The sequence below is a fragment of the Scatophagus argus genome, chromosome 9, assembly GCF_020382885.2.
Source record: "Scatophagus argus isolate fScaArg1 chromosome 9, fScaArg1.pri, whole genome shotgun sequence".
Classification (NCBI taxonomy): domain Eukaryota; kingdom Metazoa; phylum Chordata; class Actinopteri; family Scatophagidae; genus Scatophagus; species Scatophagus argus.
Window position 1 is genome coordinate 21583585 of NC_058501.1, and position 17139 is coordinate 21600723.

The 17139-nt window shown below is 41.1% G+C and overlaps 2 protein-coding genes across 3 annotated transcripts; one reads left to right on the top strand and one right to left on the bottom strand.

Moving 5' to 3' along the window:
• The first annotated feature begins 2282 nt into the window (after nt 1-2282).
• On the top strand, nt 2283-5919 carry LOC124065273. 2 transcript variants are annotated; one of them, XM_046400519.1, is made up of 7 exons: nt 2283-2369; nt 3089-3268; nt 3365-3475; nt 3762-3818; nt 4492-4665; nt 5275-5391; nt 5562-5919. In XM_046400519.1, exons 2-7 carry the CDS (start codon nt 3098-3100, stop codon nt 5631-5633), a joined length of 702 nt encoding a protein of 233 aa, XP_046256475.1. In that variant the 5' UTR covers nt 2283-2369; nt 3089-3097; the 3' UTR covers nt 5634-5919. The 2 variants fall into 2 exon arrangements, with proteins under 2 accessions (XP_046256475.1, XP_046256476.1); XM_046400520.1 differs by having other exon boundaries at nt 5565-5919.
• A 6257-nt stretch (nt 5920-12176) lies between these two features.
• rpz4 (rapunzel 4) lies at nt 12177-13699 on the bottom strand. The gene is made up of 2 exons (XM_046400804.1): nt 13606-13699; nt 12177-13441 (listed from the first exon to the last, which is right to left on the bottom strand). The coding sequence occupies exon 2, from the start codon at nt 13413-13415 to the stop codon at nt 12240-12242; it is 1176 nt and encodes a 391-aa protein (XP_046256760.1). The 5' UTR covers nt 13416-13441; nt 13606-13699; the 3' UTR covers nt 12177-12239.
• Nucleotides 13700-17139: the final 3440 nt, after the last annotated feature.

Genomic DNA, 17139 nt, shown 5'->3' on the forward strand with positions numbered 1-17139 from the left:
AAGCGGCAGTATTGGTGCAGTATTTAACAGCTGCTGTGTTAAATTAGGTGAAGCATCACATTGTCTTTGTCCTGTTTTTGCTTCTCTCTGTTCAAACAGGGTGGCAAAGATGTTGAAGATCAGCAGCCACAGTTGAAACAGTTCTGACGCTTAAAAATGATTTCCACTGAACCCACGCAAGCATGACTGTGAATAAGCTGCACACTGTTGTAATACTTTGCTTTTACATGCAGTACACCTGCTGAAAGTAATCAAAACTGCTTTGTATCAAGGAAACTAAATTTTTTTTCTTTATATTTTGTATTTTGTAGGCCGGTGATATTATTTTTTGTATCTGTGTGTGAATTATATTTTTTAAAGTTAATTTGTTTGAATAAAAACTTGTTAAACAGTCTTTTAGTTGTAATTTATCACTGATGAATTTCCATTCAGTTCAGTTGTGCTGGGGGGAGGGGCTGAATAATTTAAAGTTTGAGATAAAAATGTGAGTATTATGGAGCCAAATCAGGTCCATTTGTGCCAAGTTCGGTTTAAAACCACTTACTACACAGAACCTTATCACCGGGATCAGTTTTTTCACTGCCCATAATGTTTATCGAAAGTGCGGAGTCATAATTCTCACAGTACCGATGTTCCCTGAAGGCAACGTGATAGATGAACCCATGAACCCCTCCTCAGCCTTCTTTGTTATGATGTCACTCGTGATGTCACGCCCCTCTACGCTGATACCACGCCCCCCACGCCACATCCCGGCGTGGATGAAGCTGAAAAGAAGCTGAAAAGATGAGACCGGAACGTGAACAAAAGATCTGAAAGCGATAAAAAAAAGGATCTTGAACAATTTAAAATTGTAAAATAAAAAAAGAAGGTGAATAGAAAAGATACAAGATAGGTTTATTTGTCTCACACACACCATCATACACGGTACAATGTGCAGTGAAATTCTTTTTGTCCCTGCTACCAGAAAATAGGTAAGTAAAATAGAAAGAGTAACATTAAATATTATAAAACAGAAACATTCATCCATTTTCTATACCGCTTGTCCGTCAGGGAGCTGGAGCCAATCCCAGCTGACTACGGGCGAGAGGGGGGGTTCACCCTGGACTGGTCGCCAGTCAATCGCAAGGCCAACACACAAAGACAAACAACCACACACTCTCACTTAGGGGCAATTTAGAGTAACCGATTGACCGAATGGGCATGTTTTTGGTATTGTGGGAAGAAGCCAGAGTACCCGGAGGGAACCCACGCAGGCACAGGGAGGACAGGGATTCGAACCTGGAACACTCTATAAGGCGACAGTGCTAACCACTGCACCACCGTGCCGCCCTTATAAAAGTAATAAAAGTAAAAATGTGAACCGTGTGGGTTCTCAGGCAGCGGAACCGACGGCCTGATGGCAGCAGGGAGAGGAGTGAGTGTCCGGGGCGATGGGGCTGCCTGAGGATCTTCTCAGCTCTCGACCTGCATCGTTTGATGTAAATGTCCTGCAGGTCGGGTGGAGTTGTTCTGATCGGACTACCCTCTTAGGGGCCAAGAGGTCCTGCTTTGTGCAGCTGCCCATCCATGTGGTGATGCTCCCACTCAAGGTGCTCTCAGTGGTGCAGGTGTGAAAGTTCCTGAGCACCTTGAGCGGGAGTCTGAAGTCTCCGAGTATGTTTTATTTTTCAAAGTTCAAAATCGAAATTTCAACTTACAAGTTCAAATCTTTTTTTCTGATTAATGAAACTGTCGGCCTGTCTGATTTGACTCCATAGAAAACAAATGTTTCAAAATTTGGTTTAAATATGTGGGAAAGATCAGAAATAACACATCAAAAATGTGCGGGGTTTGTGATGCTGCGCCAAAATCCTGAGATTATTCATTATTCTTCTTTCCAGCTTTGACACGTCCCTTTTAAAATGAAGTAAACGTTTTAAAAATAACACATTTATTTGGTATCTGGTCCTCTAAAATCACATTTTAATAGTAAAAGGTCACCAGCAAAGCTACACAGAATGAACCGCAGAATTTTGATGCTTAAAGACAGAGAGAGTTAATGTGTGCTTATCTTATAGTTTTCAGTGCTTGTACCCCGATATATGATGGATGTATTGTACTACTTTTTACCTTTCATGCTAAAACACAAGCGAGTAAAATGTTAATTGCAGGTGTGTTACTTAAAATATATGGGCTACATTATGGTGTGATTATGTTTACTCAAGTAAAGGCTGCTGTTTTTTATGTTAAATTAATTTTGAAAGAGACAATTTTGGTCGCGACGCTTTTATTTTGAAGAGACCAAACAGGAAGCTGTATTGCTGCCACATACCAACTCAACACGGGCAGGTCAGACTGTTGCAGTTACTGGAAGTCATCACTCGGTTCAGGTGAGTCTCCTGCACACAAAAAAATACCCCCAAAACATACACAATTCATAGGTAATTGAACTTTACGTTTATAAGGTACGCAGGAGCGAATTAAGCAAAGAAGTATTTTAGAATATCGGCTTTATTTTATTTATTTGTTTATATTATCTTTTTTGTGCAGTTTTTATACGCGTTTCAGTGTGTGTACCTCGTTGATTTCTGTGAGAGCTTTGATTTGGCTACATCCTGTTATTGTGTCAGCTGGCGGAGGATGAGAAACAAGGAAGTGCACCAATTCCCACAACGTGACTTATTCTTGTGATGATGATTATTATATTTTATGGACATAATCATATATATTTTTTTAAACATAATGATCTATCCCGGTGAATGCAGGCGTCATATACCTGTTGGCTGATCTAACTGTGAGTGCTGTCCAGTGAATCCACAGCTTTCATTTCCATAAAGCTGTCAAAGATCGGGAAGACCTTGAATGCAGCACCGGAGCAACAGTTTTTGTGCTGCACTAATAGAATATGGACACTTAAGAGGCTTAAGAGTTTCACACTCAATCAGTTCAATCAATTGATTGAATCTATCACTGGGGGATATTTAGAGTGTTTCAGTTTTAGTTCAGTTTCTTTAGTTCAGTTATTTATGTTTTTATTGCTTTAATTCTTATCTGCCTCTTTGAGTGTGCTTGTGTTCACTGAAAAACCATCTCCAATGTCATGTTGCAGGTGTGAGAGATGTCCCTCACTGTGGTCAAAGACAAGGGTGTGGCTCTGATCACTGTGCCGTCTGACAGTAAGAGCCTGTTGCCGCCGCTGTGCCAAATCCTGCAGAGTCCGTGCTACAGTCCAATGTGCTGCTCAGTGCGCAAGGGGCTGATGCAGTCCAACCTGGTCTCAGCGCTTGGGGTGAGAGATTCGTGCTCGGTATTAAACGGTGGTCTTAAGTTTGAACCTGTTCAGGGTGAGACAATGCGATTCGGGTTGTTTTTAAATCTTTTACAGGCTGTACAGATCATGGTCGGACTGTTCAACATCGGACTTGGGCCTGGGCGAACAAGCCGACATCCTGAGGATTTTGCTGATTTGGAAGTTGCTTACTGGCTGGGTGGTCTGGTAAAGGATATTGTTGTGTTATTAGTGTCTTATTGTTTTCTGTTATGATGGCAAAAGAACAATTTTCCTCACATTCCTCACATGCTTTAACAAACAGACAAATCACCAGAGCGTTTTGGATGCAAAGAGAATTTCCTACTACTGGTTCAAGAAAACAGCTTTGCTTTATGAGAAATAGCTAATGAAAACATTACTGGTTTGACAAAGAATTAAAACACGAGTGAACTACAGTGTTTTCAGTTGTACTCACTGTCACTGAGCTGCATGCTGTGTGTCCTCTTTTCAGTACATCGCAGTGGGAATCGTGTCAGTTTTTGCCGACCAGTTCCCCTCTCGTTGCTTGGTAAGTAAAGTTTAAAGGCCCTTCTGGATGTGGACCCCATTTGTCAGGGTGATTTAACACTTTTTGTGAAAGCCTTGATGGCGGTCCTGACAGGCGGTACACATGACACTTGCTGTGCTGTCACATCAACGTGACGCATCTCAGTCGTCATCATCAGCCCATTTTAAGTCGTTTAATTACATTCTTCATGCATCAGTAAACTATTTTTCCCCTTGCAGTCCATAAAAAAAAAACAAACGTGCAACATTACATCAGTAATAATCTGACAGGCAGTCTTTTCACTTCATGCCAGGTACATGAATAAGATCCGACCAAACCTTTTACGTATGCCAGGTGACCAACATACTTTGGTTTCATGGAAATACGAAATCTAGCAGTGATGCAGCCTGTGAAGGAACATAAAGAAACACCCGTCTTCCCTTCTGTCATAACGTTCTCTTCTCTCTCAGGTGCCAGATATCCTGAGATCTTTGTGACTCCTCATGTCAATGTCTCTTCATATCTGAGTGAAGCTGTGAGGCAGATTAAAGAGTCTCAGTACAGCACAGTCAGAAATGTCACAGGGTTTAAATTGGGCTAAAATTGAAGAAGAAGAAGAGGTAGGGGGGAGGTATAGAAACACAAACACCGTGGAAGAGAACTGTCAAAGGAGTAATGGAGTCTCTCCTCTCAGGTGGGCTTCGCTGCTCTTATGAACATAGTCGGCTCCATCTTCTCCGTCGTTGGCATCGTGCTGTACGCCATAGACCTCGGAGACGACCCTGTCTCCACGGGGTGTTTCCAGGACCGCTACAATGCTCACCGTTACAACGATGAAGACTGCATATATGTTGCCCACATCGCCCAGGTAGGCGTGTCTTTAAAGGATAAAGCTGGTGGTTTTAGGTTTTCTATATTTTGGGTATTGTGATCGAATTCCAACAGAAAAAAAACAAAACCAACAAAGTTTTAGTCTCTCTTTTGGTACATTTCCACTCTGCCTGGGACTCTCTTGACATTATTCTTTAATAACAATGCAAAATACATAACTTCATTAAAAAAGCCTCAGCAATTTGATAAAACAACTTGATGCTGTAGAATTTAGCAAAAGTTAACTCAAAGAGGAGTTAATACTTTGTTGGGTACTTGATGGGTTAATACCACTGGATTAAAACACATTTGATGCTTGGTTGTGACAGTGTAACATGACGTCAGTGTGGGTTATTGTTCTGCTTTTAATGATTTTTGGACAACTCAGAGGAATAAGAGGAAGTATATGAGGAATTTGATACATAATGTTTAGCCAGTTTTGTCCTTTGAGGTTAAACTTGCTAACTAAGCTGTGTAACATTCAGTAGAAAGACAACGGACGTCTGAAATCATTATTTACACTTTAAAGTGCAGTTTAGTGTAAATCCTCTTGAGATCAAATTGAATGCGTTCTGTCCTCTTTGTTGTGTTGTGTCGTTTGTATCAGCGCTTGCTGACAGCCATGGACATCACCATGATCGTCCTGGCTGCTCTCCAGCTGTGTGTCTGCATTAGCTTTGCTGTCCTGGCCATCAGGGCTCTGGTCAACAGGGAGAAGGACGAGGTACGGATGCAGGCAAACACACAGTACTAGTGGTTAATAGTACTTGCAGTAGTGCTATTGTAAGGTGCAAAGATGAACGACTTAAATAGATTTCATCAAAACTTGCGCTGTAGAGTTCACACCTTTGTTGTGCTGTTACTTCATGAAGTTCTGTTTTTGCTCGGCGTCAGCAGGGTGACAGAGACGTGGAGATTTACAAGCCGCTGCTGGCCGACGTCCTCGTGACCAGTCCTCACGCTTAGAATGAGTTCAGCCAAACACCAACATGTACAAAGAAGCAACGCACGATGGTGATCCTTGTTTTATATGAATGTATACCGTTTATGTATTTCACATACGTCAGGTGAAAACAATCCAAACTGCTTTTAACACAGAGACAGCATACTGTCTGTATATATAATGCTGAAGTGGATGATCCCTCTGTACGCTGGCACAAAATGACTGGAAATGCGTTTGATCATTTTTTTTCTATCAGCTTGCGGCCGATGTTTTAAAACACACTTAAATAAAAAGAAAAAAAAATCGTGATGGCTGTCAGTGTTTTTATTAGTTTTTAAATTTTTTTTTGTTTGTTTCAAGAATCAAAGTCCATTCACTTTACTGAGGAGGCAAAATGTAAGTAGGGATGCTAAGGATTCTTTATGTTAATATTCAGAAGCCTGATCATTTAATTTTGCAAATGTTTAATTTTCTTTTGATCATGTAATCAGATACTTTGTGTTGTCGACTGCATCTAATTTATTGCCTTTTGCTGCACTTTGCATTCAGATGTCCTCCATCTGCGGCGATGGTGCTTTTATCGTGGAGAAATAAGACTCAAAAATGGGATGTATGGTTGTCGTTGATCAGGAAGGTAGTGTACTTATTACTTCGTGTCATTAATTTCCTCAACCTGTGATGACACTGTTTGTCACCAGGTGGCGTTCAGGCTCTTAAATTCACACCCACACACTTTCGTATTACCTGCTGAATGGTGGAGATTTTCTTTCTTTTGCTGTGTGCACTCTTTCATTATTCTGAGAAGGGAAGTAATGAAAGTTAGTGCAACATTTCTGACAAAAACATTGATGTTTTCTGTTGTTTTTTGTTAAGGATTTTTCTTCATATTTTCAGCTTTCAAACTTGGGTGATAATCTTGTTTGAAAAGAGAGGCGAAGAAGGACACTGAGACATAATGAAAGACAAATGTTATTATAGGATTTGCAACAACTTAAATATGTGTGGGAAAACCACAGGGAGCTCTGGGTCGTCGTGGCTTATTCTTACAAAAGATAACACAAACAGATTTTATTATTGTTTTTTTATGAGGGAAGAGAAGGTTTATATGAGTTTGTATTATATTTCTTCAACTGTTTCTATTACACATACTAGAATTTATACTAATCTGACCCCCAGGCTGATGACAGACAGAGCTGAACAACTGCTTTCTGAATGTGGTTAAAAATCAATTTATTTTACATTATAAGTTATTCTAAACCTTTTGGGAACTTAGCTGAGGTGAATTTAGATAAAATATCTGCCTAAAGACAATACTCTACAGCCAGGCAACAGCAACTAACACATCCAAACCATGTGACTTAATTTGATATGAAGTTTTGCTTTGGTTCGGTCCATCTTTGGGCACAATCCCCGATTTAGCTCTCAAATCCACTTTCTCCCTCACATTTTAAATCTGTGTGTAGTTTTAAAAAAGCAACATTCAGCTGAGAGGAAATTGCAGGGTAGCTATGGGGCACTAAAAGAAAAATAAAAACTTTCCGTCATGACAGGAGGTTTATTGCTGGAGGTTCATCAATATCCGAACATAACAGAGACACCTGTCCGATTTTCTTTGCTGCCAACAATTTTCTCATTAAAATTACAGCAGGTGCATGGAAAGTACTTGTTGATTCATGCTTAAGTCCTGTTGCACAATACAGTTACAAGCGCACAGAGTGGCTTAAGGCAGAGCCACAGGTATGTCTGTGTTTACCACATATCATCAGTCCTGACCGAAGAGGTGGAAGATGCCTACGTATTTAAAGGTGCAGCTCCCAGTGCTGAAATTCAAAGCACAGAATTGAAAGCTGATGAGACTCTCAAATTGTTTGACATTATTTCAGTAAAGACAGACTAACAACAAGCAACAACTACATGTTGTTAAGTTAATCCTGATTTCTGATTTGTTTGCACCAGCTTAGTCTGTCAACACAGACGTAAAGGGAAAAACTCAACATGTATCCAACCCAACTGTCTCAAAGAAGCCATGTTTTCATACATGAAACATGATGTGTATATGAGAAATATTCCACAGTACTTTACACACAATTTGTTCAAATACCTGACATGCACATATATGAATTGATCCCATTAGAAATGCTGTTTCACACTTGATATGATGTGCTTCACATGTCATAAATCCACATGTGCTTTTTTTAAGGGGGGGTTTAACAGTGTTTCTCAACCTTACGTCTCTGGTTCTTCTCAAACATTTGGTTTGCTCTGTAATGGAAGAAAAACAAGTCAGAAGTGACTTTGAATACTAAGGAAGTGGAGACGACTGAAGGTTTCGCATAGTTTGTGCTTGCGTCAGTGTTTGTTGTTACACTGCAAACCAGATATTTGAGTGATTGCGCAGACATTGTTTAAAAGGCAAGAGGCATCAAATGATCTGAAAGACATCTCAGGTTATGATTTAAAAACAACACTAACCTTACTAAAGCTAAGATACCACCTATAAAGCTCCATAATGGGGGATTTTCTTTGGCATGTAGTCAGATAGCAGGGCCAGCTTGTTGGGTCTTGCCCTGACTTTGGTATGTAAAGAGGGAGTACAGAGGATCACAGTAACAAGAGCGATGAAGGTGACCAAGAGGTGCCGAGTGAAAGCATGATGTTTGAGAGATTATAAGTCGAGACATTTTTTTCCAACAAATCCTCCATGGTGGTGAAGCTTCTTCTCCACGGATAAGCTCAGTGCATAATATTCTCATTAAATAAAGTGAAGTCAGTACAACAGATGCAAAGAGGAATTACATAACAGCTAACTGTCATAATCACAGTTTGTTACTGTGATAACTCTTACACTATATAGAGACAAACGTATCCAAACACCTCTTATTATGGGGCTGTTCAGGGTTTGGCTTGGGCCCTGACTTCCAGTGAAGGGAAATCTTAATGCTTCAGCATACCAAGACATTTTGGACAATGCTATGCTTCCAACTTTGGGGCAACAGCTTGCCCTTTTCTATTCCAGCATGACTGTGCCCCAGTGCACAAAGCAAAGCTCCATAAAGACATGGTTGGATGAGTTTGGTGTGTGAGAACTTGACTGGCCCACACAGAGCCCTGACCTCAACCCCATCTAACATCTTTGGGATGAACTGGAACAGAGACTGTGAATCACCACAAATGCTCTACTGCAAAAATTCCCATAGAAACACTACAAAATCTTGTGAAAAGTTTTCCCAGAAGAGTGGAAGCTGTTAGAGCTGCAAAGCTGTATGTGTATGTAGAATAAGATGTCATTAAAGTCCCTGTTGGTGTAATGGTCAGGTGTCCCGATACTTTTGTCTAGATAGTGTATGTTAACAATGGCCTTCTGTTGTTCCGGAGTGGGAATGTGTCTTTAGGAATGTGTCTACAGAAGGGCACACTTCTCAGGTAACTTACTTTCTCAGTCTTTAGTGATTCAGGTTGTGAGAGGAATCCTCTCTGAGTCCTGACATGCTAAGATGAGCTCTTTTTCAATGTACACTCTTAAAGATTAGAAAATCCAGCCAATAAAATGATTACACATGGATACAGCATTTTTCTCAGTGACACCCTTTAAAGTGTGTGTAAAATTTGTAAAAACAATCATCCCTGACCGACCACTGCTAGAGCTCTTAAAGATGAGTGAGGATGTGGGCTGCAGTAGTTGAGCCATAAAGATGTCCTTCAAAACACAGGAACATGTAAGTAACTGACTAACTTCATTGGGGTTTCTTTAAAATCTCCTTCACTTTGTTTATCTTCAACAAACCACTTCAGGTACCTCATGATAGAAACCAACCACCAGCATATTTGACTCCTAACCTTCAGAGCCCCGAGTTGAACCTTGGCCCCTCCCATGAAACTTCTGACCTCCACCATCTGATTAAAATATGTGACCAAAATGACTACTGTTTCCATTGAGACTGAGTGAAAGCAGAGTTGAGGGTTTCACTTAGGTGACAGATGGTAGCACAATGTATTCCTGCAAAGCGGGCGAATCTTTTCGTTGCCGCGTGATGTTTTTCTGCGTTCCTGAGATCATCTGATGGGCTGGGCTCAATGCAGGGCTGTGTGGCCAAATGATATTCATGGAAGAGTAATTCTGGTCTGATTAAAAGCATGACTTCCCCTATTCAACCATTTTGTGTCAGCTGCTCCTTTAACCCACCTTGATGTAGGCAGAAACTGGCCTGTAGCAGCCTCTCCATAGAGACAGAGAGGTGAGAGGGAACGCGAGATGAAGGATCACGCCAAAAACCTGAGCATACAACTATTAGATCTACTGTAATATAACTTTATTCCTAATGAAAGACCTTATGCAGGCAGTTTTGTAGTTGCATAAATTTTGATAAATATTGCTTAAAATCCTTATTGGTCCTTGAGTTATGTTGCTGAGGGGTTTTTTTCTCTCATTTTAAGTGTCTTTATCTTAGCCTTTTTATGTGTTGCTTCTTTGAACAACCCAAAGTGCAGTTGTTGTGCATTTTAGTTCTTGTGGATCCCATAGACTCCATTACCATTCTTTCAGAGTCAAGGTCAAGGTGTAAAATAATGTAAATTTAAAATTTTACTGCTCATAACACTGCTCAGCCCCAGACAGCAGGCAGACAACGCTAGCAGGCAGCTGGGGAACATAGCAGAACATTTAGCTACCAAAAAGCCAGATATTTACCTCTGAAGTTGGTAGAGACCAAAACAGAGCAACAATTGATGGGATACTGGACAGAAACTAATGTTTCTCTTTGTCTGCTGGATGTGTTGATAAACTGTTTGCTAACAACTTTGCCACATAAGCATGATAGTGCTCTGCTTGTCTCCATTTACCCACAAATGGCCAAAAAAAATCAGTTTCTGCAGATCTGAAATACATCCAGCATGAGTCTTTGCAAATTGCAGATGTTTGTCAGTCTTGATCATTTTCAGGCTAATTTCCTGTAAGCCTTTTTCCTCAAAGTTGTTGATGAAGCAGAGAGTGGGCTTCAGCTCGCTCAGCATTAATGTAACTGGGTCACTTGCTAGTGGAAATTTGGAAAGTATTTGTAAGAGATTTGCTTCGTTAAGAAGCAAAAGGAAAGTTTAAATTCCATCTGCTTCAGTTTTGTTCCATTGGTAAACAGGTATCCAACAAGGTCTGTTTCCTCTGCAAGCCAGTTGTTGTAACTGGAGTACTGAAAGTACTATCTGAGCCCTCCAAATTTGTGACAAAGTTCTGGCCTTTACACACAGGTAACAGGTGAGTTAGCATGATTTAAAAACAGAAGTCTTGAGGCAGAGGTTAGGTGCAGACCAACCAGGTGTTTATTTCAACCACAAAGAAACCCCCATAATAACAGACACACTTCTTCCAAATACACACATGAACTTACCACAGTACAGGAAAGTCTGTTCGTCCCCTGGCATCAAACTTAAAACCAAACTAAAAACCACATAACATTAAAATACATAAATCCTGAATTAACATCACACAACCTGCATGTTCTTAATGTATGTCACACCCTGTCATAGAACCCTAGAAACCTGGAGAAGCTGCTTAAAGCATTCTGACACCCCTACACTAATTAGCATATGGTATTTCCCAAAACCTCTAAAATGGTGTTCAACCTCAAGACCCTTTTTGCCCAAACAGCCTGGATACCAGACACAGAGGTCAGTGACCTGTACACAAACAGCATCTCACTGCACAATCAAGCAATTAACACACAGTCAATCCAGCAAAAGGTGATAGCACAATGACCACATGGTGTTGAGGTAACCAAACGAGCCAAAGATTGTGTTTGTCTTTACAGGGCAGCTACCACATCTAGAAAATACTGATTATTATATGCCACAATATCAGTAAGACGTTTAATACGTCAAGCGTCTGTCATTTCTTTTATTGGTACTGTGTAGGAAAGCTGCTACAAGTACTCATGCTACAAAAATGACAAGAAATTCCAGTAACAGTAGCAATGAAGAGGACCATCATTACAATGTGGCTATGTTTTTAAACATGCGTGTTGGTCCAGGGCGTTTAGTCAGCCTTTTACGTGTTTGATCAGAATTTAGTTAGTTCTCACAATGTAGAAAGAAAGAAAAGAAAGAAAGAAAGTGACATATTTTGTCATTGGAGGGAACTCACTCCAACGAAATTTGTGCTCTGCATTTAACCCACCCAAGTGACGTGCACACACACACACAGCAAACCCAGGGCAGTGGGCGACCGCGTGCAGCGCCCGGGGAGCAGTGGGGGTTAGGTACCTTGCTCAAGGGTACCTCAGCCATGGACACCGGGACGGGGAATCGAGCCAGCGATCCACCGGTTACAGGTCCGACACCCTAACCGCTGATCCACGACTGCCCCATGTAGTGTCGGTTTCATGGTCAGATTGACCATATAAATAAATACATAAATAAATCTGACTTGATGCTCCCCTATGTCTGCAAGAGAGTGTAAACATTCATAGAAAAAGAGAATAATTCATTAAAAAACGATTAGAGATTAAGGCACATGTTGTTGTTCATCGCTAAGGCCAAGCAGAGAGGCAGCATGAGACTCTGATTATCCCTGTACCTATGAAGTAACGTACAAACATAGAATGAGTGGTTTTTGAGAGTTTTGTTCAGTGTCTTCGACTTCAAGCCGAATGAACGCAGACGCAGAACTTTCTGTGGTTCTTCCAGAAGTGGAGCTCATCTGTGAAGCTCTGAGAGCAGACCAGGTCTTTGCTGGGCTTGATTGTGTGGACGACGCAGTCGCCAGGCAACTCCTTAAAGAGGAGCTCAGCTACACCCACCACCGTGGGTTTCTTCTGACCCTGGATCAGCTGCTGGATGAGATTTTTATCCACAGGCTCAGGCGAGGAGCTGTAGGACACCCAGACATTAAGTTTCTCATCTGATGAAGGGACCTGGAAACGACTCCTCCCTGTCGGGCAGTGGTAATCCTTCTTGTTGGCGAACAGGCCTGAAGGGGACTTGAATATGCGGACTGACCAGCCCACCCAGTCATACTTCTTCTTTAAGTTCTCTATGAGAGCATCAGCAAGCTGCTGGTTGGTTAAGTGCGAATGGTCTCTCACCAGTCGACAGGAATCCAGCTCAGCTTGTTTGGGGAAGCTGACAATGCAGTCTTCGATGACAGCATTCATTTTATCCTGGACAACCTTCATCTTCTCACTCCACTCTTTCAGAAGCGCATCCTCTTCATCATATCCCTTCAGAGCAGCATGGCCCAACAGCGCTATGAGCCCGATACAGAAGAGCTTCTTCAGCCTGGCACAGAAGTCCTCCACCGGCCGGCGACTTTTCTCCTCGTAGTTCAGGGTGATCTCGAGTACAGATTCGCCAGAGAAGTTATCTCCAGTCACGGCATTGTACAGAGTGTGCAGGTTTTTGTCGCCACCGGTTTTGGCAAAATGCTCCAGGAAAAGCTTCTTCTTGACCTCCCGGAACTTGGGTTTGGCATTAAGGATGTCCATGTATTTCCTAAACTGGTTAGTGATGTTCTCTTCCAATGGGAAATATACAGCATCCAATCCACTCTTCTTGATCTCGTCGTTGATCCTCTGAATCTCCTCTGAGACCACCTCCAGACGGTCCCGCACTTTCTGAAACTGTTCCTTCATGAATACAGCTTCATTGCTTTCTACGTTGTCCAGGGCCAGTTTAACAATTGGAGCAGCAATGGAGAAAACAGGGAAAAGGTCACCGGCGATACTGGCCACCACTTCAGCTCCCTGTTCAAACACTTCCATGACTGTCTCCACCACATTCTTCTTCTCCGCGACAAGCTGCTGTAGCTTGTTTGCCATCCTTGCAGAAGTCTCTGGGGCTGATTCTAATGAGAACAAAAACATTGACATAGTTAGAAAAGTCAAAATTGGTCTTGTTGTGACATTTAAGCGAGTAGAGCTGATAAAAAGCTGGCAAAGCTAACCAGATATGAGGCAGAACGTCAGTCAACTGGCAGAAACAAATGTTGGGGTTTCTTGGCTTACTTACAGTTGTGTTTCAGAGTTGTTGTTCTGTGGCCTGCCCCCTTGCTCCTCTTACAACACAGCAAAAAATGGAAAGAGAGAAACAGCGAAGTGAGCTTAAGTACTGGCTGCTGGCCACACCCTGTGAGGAATTACTCAATAATGCACAGGGAATTCAGCAGTGATGGAAAACTGGTGCTGGCCAGACAATTTATGTTATTTGTGTGTTGACTGCATCAACAGCAGTAATGCGGTCGTTGTATCGGTCCGCCATGGTAAAGAGGGAGCTGAGGCGTAAGGTAAAGGTCTCAATTTACCAGTCAGTCTAAGTTCCTACCCTCACCTATGGTCGTGAACTTTGGCTCATGATCGAAAGAACAAGATCTCAGATACAAGCGTCTGAGATGAACCTCCTCCCCAGGGTGGCGGGGCTTTTCAAGCTGCTACCCCCGTGAGCCGGTTCCGGATGAAGGGGAAGAAGACGGATGGATGTGTGTTGATTCTTGGGAAATGAACTGTTTTTTTAAATAGGTATTATGAGCGTTATGAAAATGGTAGAAGGGAAGCAGATGTCATATACGTAAACAAACAACGCACCGTTTATCTTAATACAGTAACATGCTGGAAGACAACATGGAGGAGCCCAGATGAAACCAAGTCAAGCTGATGTTTGAAGTAGAAAGAAATACAGTGTACAAAATGCAGCTACTACAAAAGATAAACTATGTGGATGAAATGATGTGCCACTAACTCCTCTAACTCCTAATCAGCTACTCTGTCTATTCTCACGGTCAGTAATGAACTTAAAGGTAGAGTTTGACATTGTGAGAAATACACTTATTTGCTTTCTTGCTTAGAGACAGATGAAAAGGATCAATACTCTTCTTGTCACAGTGACTTCCTAAGGAATTTTGTGATTAAAATTTTACTACCTCTTCCAGTTTTTCCAGTCTTTATGCTAAGCTAAGCTGACCGGCTGCTGGCTGTAGCTTCATATTAAACAGACCAGAAACTGGAACTGAAACTGGAAGCAATCTTCTCATATTACTCTCTGTCAGACAGCACAACAAACACACAACATTTTGCTTGATTTTGAAGGTATACCATGTAGGATTTTACTGGAAAAATGTGTTGACTCTCAGTCATCACCTATGACCCATTAGAAGTGTGTTGTAGTGTCTGCATCTGCAGAAACCCTGCCCTCTGCCTGTATTTTTTTATTTTGTTTTATTTGGGACATTTTTGGGCCGGTGGCTGTTTCTGCCAATTTGCCTTTAAGCCAAACAACATGGACAGGGTATAAAAGTGCTACATGCAGGTATCATACACTAAAAGACATGAGTATATACCAGCGGGCGTGAGTAGTGATTAAGTAGAAACAGTTAAACTTGCCGAGCGAGGATGCGTTTCGTGTTCTACTTGCACAGCTTTCCCAGTGAAACTCAACAAGAATTCAAGGATTCAAGGAATTTTATTGTCATTTCACACATGTAGAAACATGAGGTGGAACGAAATTAGTTTCCCCCGGTCCCGGTATAAGCCCAAAACCTAACAAAATACCTAATAATAATAAATATAAAATAACACTATATAAATATAAAAAAGCAATCAGAATAAAGATATAAACAATGAGAATGAAAGATATGTAAACAGTGATACAGGGTGCAAAAATATTTACAGCAGTGCTGCGGTATTGTGCAAATGGCGGAGTAGTGCAATGACAGTAGTTACCGCGGCAATCCACACCAGTCTTATTATTGTGGATTAAATATTAAGATATAAAAGTAAAATCCGCCAACAAGCCCCTCTAAAGATCACTTATTATTACCACACTGTCTCTTGTTTAAGCAGTACAAAAACCAGCACATTGTCGTATTACTCTTCTTTTTACTCTACTTCTCCTTGGACAGAGCCAGACATCCTGTTTCTTCCTGTTTCCACTCTTTATGCTAAGCTAAGCATTACCACAAACTAACCAAAGCCTCATATTCAAACACAGACATGAGAGACCATTCAGTCGTCTTCTCCAACTTTCTGCAAAAAGCAAACAAGTGTTTTCCCAGACTGTCGAATTATTGCTTTAAATGAGCATCCTTTGAATGTGAACCACAAAGCTCTATCTACACTGCTACCTATCATGATATAAAATACAAAATATCAGTGTAATTTCCGTGAAAGATTTGAGAACAAAAACAACAAAGTGCAGGAAGTTCCAGCAGGATGTTAGAACATTTACAGTAACTGCGTCTTATTTGATTTGACCGTGTTAAAACTGTGATTCCTGTTTTCCACTGATGTTCTCCGTTTCTCTCAGGGTCTCAGGGGTCGTGTAACTGCAGCCTGAGTGCATGTGAAACAACTTCACACGGACAATTCAAACCACTTGAAGAAATCATATTTTCAGAGACAAAGAGCTGGAGGTGCATCTTCTTTTTGCAGACCAAAAATCCGAATTTAGATGATCATAACAACCTTAATGTTTACAGTAAGTAGTATTTACAGTACTTTAATAATCATTAGCTGATAATAATTTGTATAAATGCAGGACATTCACTTGTAATGGAACATTTTTACTTACTGACACTTGGGTATGCTGCCATACAGAAGACATTAAAAGAGTACAGACAGTTTAAAGTATTCTGACACCCCTACACTAATTAGCATATGGTATCTCCCAAGACCTTTAAAATGGTGTTCGGACAACCTCGAGACCCTTTTTGCCCAAACAGCCTGGATACCAGACACAGAGGTCAGTGACCTGTACACAAACAGCATCTCACTGCACAATCAAGCAATTAACACACAGTCAGTCCAGCAAAAGGTGATAGCACAATGACCACATGTTGTTGAGGTAACCAAACGAGCCAAAGATTGTATTTGTCTTTACAGGGCAGCTACCACATCTAGAAAATACTGATTATTATATGCCACAATATCAGTAAGACATTTAATACGTCAAGCGTCTGTCATTTCTTTTATTGGTACTGTGTAGGAAATCTGCTACAAGTACTCATGCTACAAAAATGACAAGAAATGCCAGTAACAGTAGCAATGAAGAGGACCATCATTACAGTGTGGCTATGTTTTTAAACATGCGTGTTGGTCCAGAGCGTTTAGTCAGCCTTTTACGTGTTTGATCAGGACTTTCTTCTTTTAAAGAAACGTCAGTAAAAATACTTTCAGACAAACAATCTTTGACCCACTTGTTTTCATTTGCACTTGTCCACTTCTGTTGGGCACTTGACCCATCAGTGTGATGTACTGCAGTGACATACTGCAGTCTTCATATGCCAAAGATAGAAAAGCGACGACCACATAATTATAGAGCACTATGGGTGTTTCCAATCTGGCTAACCATAATATCCTTTTCTCTTTTTGCTCTCTCTCTCTGTCACTGAGTTGTAGGTTTTCTTCACAAAACAGTGTGAGTGTTTCCTTGATGATGCCTCCATCAGTGAGACCTTGGTGACATTTTATATGCTGTAGAACTTATTTCTTTTTCCTTTTGGTAATTAAAGAAATATCGGTGTTTGGCTGCTCATGTGACATTTTACCTTAA

What these genes read in the sequence shown, in the direction of transcription:
- rpz4 (XM_046400804.1), bottom strand. Translation starts at nt 13,415, where the DNA reads ATGGCAAACAAGCTACAGCAGCTTGTCGCGGAGAAGAAGAATGTGGTG.
- LOC124065273 (XM_046400519.1), top strand. Translation starts at nt 3,098, where the DNA reads ATGTCCCTCACTGTGGTCAAAGACAAGGGTGTGGCTCTGATCACTGTG. An exon ending in ACCTGGTCTCAGCGCTTGGG is followed by an intron (nt 3,269 to 3,364) that starts GTGAGAGATTCG and finishes AATCTTTTACAG; the next exon opens with GCTGTACAGATCATGGTCGG. An exon ending in ATGTTGCCCACATCGCCCAG is followed by an intron (nt 4,666 to 5,274) that starts GTAGGCGTGTCT and finishes CGTTTGTATCAG; the next exon opens with CGCTTGCTGACAGCCATGGA.